The sequence below is a fragment of the Hypanus sabinus genome, chromosome 30 (genome assembly GCF_030144855.1).
Source record: "Hypanus sabinus isolate sHypSab1 chromosome 30, sHypSab1.hap1, whole genome shotgun sequence".
NCBI lineage: Eukaryota > Metazoa > Chordata > Chondrichthyes > Myliobatiformes > Dasyatidae > Hypanus > Hypanus sabinus.
In genome coordinates this window covers 26910773-26919556 of record NC_082735.1, presented here as the reverse complement: position 1 = coordinate 26919556, position 8784 = coordinate 26910773, and the positions used below count along the sequence as shown (strand labels likewise).

The 8784-nt window shown below is 37.6% G+C and overlaps 1 protein-coding gene across 1 annotated transcript; it reads left to right on the top strand.

Annotated features, from left to right (window-relative positions):
* Positions 1-515: 515 nt before the first annotated feature.
* Positions 516-8721, top strand: rpl11 (ribosomal protein L11). Its single transcript, XM_059954466.1, has 6 exons — positions 516-671; positions 2609-2759; positions 2884-2990; positions 5662-5793; positions 8432-8542; positions 8649-8721. Exons 1-6 carry the CDS (start codon positions 666-668, stop codon positions 8676-8678), a joined length of 537 nt encoding a protein of 178 aa, XP_059810449.1. The 5' UTR covers positions 516-665; the 3' UTR covers positions 8679-8721.
* The last annotated feature ends 63 nt before the right edge of the window (positions 8722-8784 follow it).

The following is an 8784-nucleotide window of genomic DNA, read 5'->3' as shown; positions in this document are numbered from 1 at the left end:
GGAAACAAGACCAGATGACCATAAACACTCAGTAATATCTCGCTGCAGGGTCTCACTTAGATTACACTTTTTCAACCTAAACACAGTGTTTTGGACTACATCCTGGAAGTTCATTTATAATATTTTGGAACTTGGTACCTCTGACCTAATACAGATAAGATAGTAATGTTCATGTTACAAAATAGATGCAGGTTTCCTTCTGCAGAAGGTATCTTACCCATTGGCTTCATCCTAAACAGTTGGGTGTTAACTAAAACAACTTAGAACGCTGGAGGATAATGGCCCGTCAGGTATATGCACAAGTTAAATCTGAGTACAGACAAATTTGATTGACACTTGAATTGAGACATCGTCACTCGTTTTCGCAATAAGTTGGGCCCCTTCTCAGATCCCGTAACATACTTTATGTAAACTGGATCAGATAAAGGGGACTTTGGCTCTAGGTTTCCCTAAAACACTCATGCCTGTCCCCTCAGACGTTTCATTGTCGGGGATGACTGCCCTGCTGAGGATGGGATGCATTTTTCCCGGCTTGGAGATGGTGGCGCTACTTTGTTCATTCGGCACTAGGAAGATTTTTTTTGCCGACCTTCAGCCGCCGCTAGTTTCGGGGCCTGAGAAGAAATGCTCTGAGCTGCTGTGGCCGTTCCATCTTCTCGACCAACATGGCGGTAAGGAGGCAAGGGGGGAGGGGATGGTGAAGGAACGGTTCCGCGTCGCTACTGCGCATCGGGGGAACATCAGTGTTTTTGAGGGGAATTTCTGCTCGCCTTTATCTGTTAGCCTAAAGTGGAACAAAAGCTCCTTCTCCGGAAATATGTGGAAGCCAAATTAGGCCGCAGACTACACGATGGTTTCTGCGTTGCTAGGGCCAACACCTGTTACTGATGATAGTGCGTTGTACGCTACCTTAAGCCCTTTCTGTCAGGAGTAGCTTTTATTTTAAAGGGAAAAGTTGTGATATCCGGGTTGGGCGGTGGTGGTGGAATCCTGCACTCATTAAAGCTATGTATCATATGGGTGACCAAAAAAAATGTTGTAAAGGGCATTTGATGGGCCGGGCACTGACCATGTGCAGCGACTTTTGCTTAAATCACATGTACTTAGACGTTAGGAACATGGGGTATGAAATTGAGAAAATATAAAATCAGTAACTTATGTTACTGTAAGCAGCAAAGTGAATGTTTCAGGGTGTAGTAGGAGGTTGTAGAAAGGGGTGTAGAGAAATCTAATTCAGTATCTAATACTTATCTGACAATATAGGAGTTGTATCATTAGGTATCATTTAACTAATACAGGGGGGTTATTGCCCGCCGCTGTTCCAGGAAAACTGCTTTTGTTTCACTGAATTCTGATCACACTGAGGACATCAATTAACTTCTCGTTTAGATTTATTTTGGGCATTACACTGACTTCTTAAATAGTCATTTTAATGCAAGACTTTAAGGATTTCAAAATGTGTTTGAAATGTTTTTTTGGATGGGAGTTAGGTGCATAGGGATCTGCTTGGAGATGTGGAATGCTGGCCTCATGTTCACAGTGATTTGGATTTCAGTTTTAGTTCTGTTGAGGTGCAACTCATTTTGTGAGCTACAAGTTCAGTTTGGGAATTAAAACCGTGCATTAGGTTTTACAACAGTGATCTATAACTCTTGACAAAAGTCTATATTTTATAAAAGCTTATACTCAGCCTGTCTAAGTGTTAATTGTTGCTAATTTTTAAAAAATCTTGTAAATGAAGAACATTCACAGCTTGAAATCATATAATTTGACTTGCTAAGTTTGCTCCTCTGGAGGGGCAAACTTTTATCTATTTCGATTAACTGTAGACAAATTCCGGTGTAAGAAGGGTGATGTTTATAATTTATAAAATTGCTGTTTGTAAGAATGTACAGAAGTAAATAATCCTATAAAATTTAGCTATGACTATGGAGCAGTGACATTAAGTCTCCTAAAATTATAATTCAAGCTGATTGATTATGTGATCTTCGAAACAGGTGAAACTGAGGAACTTGTGGTTCTGTTGTAAAATTTATTGAGCATACTGATACCTATATATAACAAGAAAAGAGTCACAATTTGTTTTCATTATCAATTACGTACTGTAATAATTCATACAAATGCCATTTATCTAAGGATGCTATTTGAAGTCAGCTTGTTTTATATATAAAATGTACTCAATTCCTATTGGCATTTTCTATTATAATTTGTTGAGCAAGTACAGAGGCAAAAATCACAAAAGATATAATTTTAGTTGAGGAAGGATAAAGATATTAATGCTGGACTGAATTTTGAACCAGCTGTAAGTAAACCTTTTGATGTCATCAAAATGGCATGGTGGTGTAGTGGTTAGTACAGGTGACACACATTCAATTCCCGGTGCTGCCTGTAAGGAGTTTATACGTTCTCCCTGTGACTGTGTCGGTTTCCTCCCACAGTCCAAAGACATACTAGTTGTTAGGTTAATTGGTCTTTGTAAATTGTCCCGTGATTAGGCTCAGATTAAATCAGGGGATTGCTGGGCAATGTGATTTGAAGGGCCGACTACATGCTGTATCTCAATAAATAAATAATATATATTGCTTTCTAAAGAGATGCTGTATTTTAGGACCAAACTGAGAAGAAAGAAAACCCTATGCGTGAGCTTCGTATCAGAAAGCTCTGTATGAATATCTGTGTTGGTGAAAGTGGTGATCGACTTACTCGAGCTGCGAAAGTACTGGAACAGCTAACAGGCCAAACACCTGTGTTCTCCAAAGGTATGTTGAGCTTTATAAAACTTACAGGGCTATTTTGGAGAACTTACACTTAATGTGCAAATCTTCTGCATGTTACCTCTGCTGACTTAAAATGTACTGATGATTAAAACTTGTTCTCCATTAGCTCGCTATACTGTGAGATCTTTTGGTATCAGGAGAAATGAAAAGATTGCTGTTCACTGCACAGTCCGTGGTGCAAAAGCCGAAGAAATTCTGGAAAAGGGCCTTAAAGTAAGTTCTTTTACTTCAATTCATAATAGTTTTTATAAATCATTTTTACTTTTTTGAAAGGATGGATGAACTTCTTAATTTTTGTTTTTTTTTCCCTTGACAATTGTTTCAATGAAAGTTCTATGTGAAATTTGTGGCAAATTGTAGAAGTGCCATGGTAGCGTAGTGGTTAGCATGACGCTATTACAGGTCGGGGCGTTGGAGTTCGTAGTTCAATTCTGGTGCCGTCTGTTAGGAGTCTCTGTACATCCTCCCCATGGAATGTGTGGGTTTTCTCTGGGTGCTCTGATTTCCTCCCATGATCCAAAGACATATTGGATAGGTTAACTGGTTATTGTAAATTGTCCCGTGATTAGATTCAAATGGTTCAGATAGTTCAATTTAATATCAATGGATGTCTACAGTACAGTCGGCTCCTTATCAGCGGGGGATTGGTTCCGGGACCCCTCGCGGATACCAAAATTCGCGGATGCTCAAGTCCCTTATTCAACCTGTCTCAATGCGGAGAACATTAGGACCTGGCGGCAGAAATCTGAATCCGTAGTGTTTCTATTCGCGAAAATAATCACGAATGAAAAAGTGGAAATAATAAAGTGATCGGAAAGAGGTGAAATGCCCTCGGTCATTGGAAAAGTGTTAAGCTACGTTGGTCAATGATCGGAACAATTTTAAAGGATAAAGTGAGAAAGGCCCTGCCACGAGGAAAGTTGCAATTATTACTAAGCAACACAGTGGTTTAATTATTGGGTTTTGGGGTTTTGGGCTTTTGATCCTCCACATTAACCTGGCACAGTGGAGAGCACACTTGGGAGCGGTATGTCCCGAGTCCCGAGAACTTCCGTTCCCGAGCCTGGTGCTGAAACATACGTTCTTAAGTGTTTTATATGCATAGAAAGGTAAAATAAATACTATATACTAAGACAAATGTTTGACTAACTGACACTAAATAATATCGGATGTACCTGTTCCGACTTTCTTAGTAAGAGAACTTATGATTTTTTTTTTATCCTGATCTACAATAACCCATGCACATCCTTCTGTATACTTTAAATCATCTCTAGATTACTTATAATACCTAATACAATGTAAATGCTATGTAAACTGGTTGTTATACTGCATTGTTTAGGGAATAATGACAAGAAAAAAAAGTCTGTACATGCTTGAACAAGTGCTGGAAGAGCACTTCCGGGTTTTTGCGATTGGTTGAATTTGTGCATGCGGAATTTGTGGATAAGGAGGGCTGACTGTATACAACCTGAAATTCTTACTCTTTGCAGACATCCACTAAACAAGAAAACCCATAGAATGAATGATAGAAACATCATCAGTGTTGTCAGGGACGTTGGGGTAGTGAGGCTCAAATGGCCAAAAGGAACTACTCCGCATGGTATCACTAAGTAAATAAATAAGAAGATTTGCTTTAATGATTTGACTTATGATCTGTCCAGCATGAGATAGATTGTATTAAAATGACTGAGATATAACTGTCTCTTTATGTGCAGTTGTCTGTCTCTTTCTGAAATTGTCACCGTCAGAAATTGGTTATGAATGCCCAGTGTTTGGGATGTGGTATAAATTGGTACTGCTAATGAGGGTTAATACCATTGTGAATATATAATTTTTGAATATTGTAGTAAATATTGTCAATGGAAGTAATGGCTGTAATTTTGATTTCTTATTAATTTCACTGAGAAACTAAGTACTTGATACCCACTTCTTAAGTTACAGACAGATCTTTGTTAACTTCATTTGTTATTTTCCTTGGTGTATGAATTAAGCATGATCTAGCAATTCATTAAATTATGCATGTGTTTCTTGCATGTTTGCATTGAGTAATGGCAGTTCATTCGTAAAATATGTACCGCCTTGTATTTCTCGTCAGACACTTTGGCTGATTATAGAGATAATTATTGCATGGAGACACAATTTCTTGAATCTTAATATAGAATTGCTTTTCCAAAAGCAGAATCCATAATCTTGCACTAAGTGTTCAGACTGAAATATTTAAGATTTAATATATTCCAAGGAATATGTGTCTGCCCAGTCATCTTTGAGACTGAAATCTGGGGCCATAATTAACATAGAAACTTTGGATACTTGGCATGCATGTGCAAAATCTGGGCTTTTTTTTTGCTAATCCAAAATAGCTCTGGTGTTTACTTTTGCTTTTTTAGATCTTTTAATTTAAATGAAATATTCTAAATAAACTATAGTTTACCTAGGAATAATCTTGAGCAGCTTTTTATAGAAAATAATTCTATCTTTCTATTTATCTATTCATTTATTTATTGGTATAACGGTATATAGCCTTCTGGCCCTTTGAGTCATGCCACCCAGCAATCCAAACCTAATCACAGGACAGTTTACAATGACTAATTAACCTATCGGCTGGTACGTCTTTGGACTGTGGCAGGAAACAGGAGCACCTGGAGGAAACCCACGCGGTCATGGGGAGAACATACAAACTCCTTACAGGCAGCAGCAGGAATTGAACCCAAGTCACCTGTACTGTAAATGTTGTTCTATCCACTATGCTGCTGTGCCCCCCAAGAAGAGCCTAAATGCTGTTTTCTTAAAATTGGCAATTATTTGTGAATTATGTGTTATAAAAATGGAGCATTAGAGGAAGCTTTTTAAAAGTATTTTTTTCTTTAATTCTTTTCACCTACAGGTTCGTGAATATGAATTGAGGAAAAATAACTTCTCTGACACTGGCAACTTTGGCTTTGGCATTCAGGAGCATATTGATTTGGGTATCAAGTATGACCCAAGCATTGGTATCTATGGTTTGGATTTTTATGTGGTATGTGCCATCAGTTATACAGTTGCCTTTGATTAAAACAATTGAATGAATGTGATTTCAATGCTAGTCAAAACTAATTTCCCCTTGTGAGACCTTCTTCCCAGCCCAGCTTCATCGACTCCAGGCCAAGAACTTATCTTAGCAGGTCACTTTCAGTGCTGCTGTCCATAAAGTAAGTAAAAAAAAAACACCACAAAAAAACTAATAAGTAAAGCGATCCACAGAACAATCCAATACTTTTTTTTTAAAAAATGTTTCCTACAGGTGCCATTCTGCACTGGTGTGATGGACGAGGGAGTTGGTTAACTTGTGCTGGTCAATAACCTTGGTTGTTCCCGGTTTACTTTAAACTATGCATGAATGTCATGTTCTGAAGAACTTGTAGTTCATCTATAGCTTTTAAATTTGTAGTTCTTGGTCATGGAAAATTGCAGAGTGGTTCATTTTCTAGGAGCACACATCACCCCTTGAAACATGGAGGTCACTCTCTCAAAGAGATCACCTCTCTTTGATCTCATCTCTGGTTAGTATATTCCAACTTCTCATTGTCTTTCCTTGAGGATGATTCTTCATGCCAGGATTTAGTCCACAGAACTGATGCCTTGACTGCAAGGCAAGAATATAGATATTTAGATTTGAAGATCAAAATTTCACAGTGTACTCCAGGTGAGGTTGTGATTTTTTTTAAATATATAGTCCCAGTGAGACTAACTTACTGTACTGCAAAACCATATTTTGCATCTCATTAGCCAGCAAGAATCAACCCTTGGCCCTGAGGCCCAAAGTTTCCAGGTGCTGATATTCTTATACTGTTGTAACTGTCTTAAGAGAATCAGCTAAACTTGTGATGATTGCTGTTTGTTGTATGTACTCACAAAAGAAGAAAGGCTACTTGATATAGTAACAGACCAAATCTGTGGAACTGCACTTGAGTAAGGAGTGCCTGCCTTCAGGGGAGGGGATAAAATTGGAGAGGAAGAGGAAATATATCTTGGCTGAGTAGTAATATGTAAACTACGGTTATTTTAATGATTCTTCCTTTTGTCCAGCCAACAGTTAGCAGCATTTGATGAGAGAATGGAAGATACTGATATTCAACTAGAGCTATAGTATGTGATATCTCTAGGTCATATGCTGTTTGTTACTCATAAACAATGATTAAGCTACTCACAATTTTGAAATAGCTTGAGTCATAATTTGCTGAGGCAGGGCATACAATGGCATCTGTTCTTAATAATAACATTTGGGGAGACTCTTGGGTGGTTTCAGGACATGTTGATGGAGCAAGCTGAGAACGGCAATGAAGGCAAACATCCTGCAAGTGTCCCCTGGATCCTACTAAAGGAAAGTAGGAACACTTAAAATGTTGTCAGTGTTTTTCTTCAACTAGACTTATCTGCTGTAAACTTATTCCTGTTCCAATTTATATATTTTTTAAAATTAAAATTTCTTAAATGTTTACACAGTTCTTAAATTACAGATTCTCTCTGTAACCATTCATTATTGATGTTCTAACCATATGTTGAAAAAACATGTTGTTCTCACATAGCAGATAAACATGTACTTTCTTCTGATTAACAATCCATTTCAAAAACTTTACTGTAGAGGATAATCTACTGAATTGTCATTAATCTTGTATTGACAGAAGCATTTACATTTTTATGGCCCATAGTACTTCCTGTATGTGTCTTTCTACCTATTTTCATGTTTCTAATCAACATTTAACTTTGTCCATTTTATTTTCCAAAGCTGGTGCTTCATTTGCTTTTAAATGATTCATCATCTTTTTTGTCCATGAAAACCACGGCTCTTGACAATATTCCAGTAGAATTGTAATCAGGGAAACTCTTATTGCCCTATGCAACACCCACAAAATACTGGAGGAAGTCATCAAGACTGATGAAGCGTTTCAGCTCAAAACCTCAATGGTTTACTCTTTTCCATAGATTTTGCCTGGCCTGCTGAGTTCTTGCAGTATTTTGTGTATGTTGCTTTTGATTTCCAGCATCTGCAAATTTTCTCATGTTTGTGACCTGGTGTCTCATGTTGAACTGTTTATCTTTTAGTCAGTTTCAGAACCACATTTTATTGAAGTTGATTACCAATGTCATTCTTTGTGACAGATCAAATACTAATAATTCACTGTACACTCTGTGCTCAACCAATTTCAGACAGTTTCTGTTTAAGCATTTTCATCAACAACTTGTCCTGTTGGCTGCAATGAAACTCTTAATTCATATTTATCCACTTACTGCCACACTTTTGCTCTACGCCTTAAAATTTATAAATTGGATTATTTAATTTCTTTTTTCATTCCTCTTGTTTCATTTTGCCTCATTTATATAAGAGTTCCTTAGTCTTCCTTTCTTCTACTGCCTCTGTTGCCTGTATGTTCAACCATTTTTCCCATTGACTATATGCATTTAAATTTGCTTCCCTAAAACCTCTATTTACCAACTGAAGTTGCTGGTATTCAGTTGCTTAGTTAAGCCCATCTTTGTAGTTTCCCACTGCCTGAGAATGCTCACCCCTGACAGATATACAGCATTTTTTAAATACTGCCAGCTTTGGTGAAGAAAACTTTTCTTTTGCCTGTAGACTGTTTCTGGTGTGATTCCTGTCTCTCCTCGTTTTGTAGGTTCTGGGTAGACCAGGCTTCAGCATTGCTGATAAGAAGCGTAAACGTGGCCGCATTGGAGCTAAACACAGGATCAGCAAGGAGGAGGCCATGCGCTGGTTTCAACAGAAGGTACCTTGAGCTTTCCAGATTTAAGTCATTGGTCTGGGTTGTCTTTGAAATTTGTATCTAAGACATTTCACTTTCTAATGCTTTCCTTTTCCCTTTCTGTTTACAGTACGATGGTATCATTCTCCCAGGAAAATAAAAATGTTTCAGAACTATCAATAAAGAAAAAATCTAATCCATAATCTATTCGTTTTCAGTGTAGTGAGCATCATTGTCATTTGGATTGGGTAAAGCTATTTATCAAA

Excerpts from the sequence above, each read along its gene's own strand:
- rpl11 (XM_059954466.1), top strand. Across the intron at positions 2,760-2,883 it reads AACACCTGTGTTCTCCAAAG|CTCGCTATACTGTGAGATCT; the intron begins GTATGTTGAGCT and ends GTTCTCCATTAG. Across the intron at positions 8,543-8,648 it reads TGCGCTGGTTTCAACAGAAG|TACGATGGTATCATTCTCCC; the intron begins GTACCTTGAGCT and ends TTCTGTTTACAG.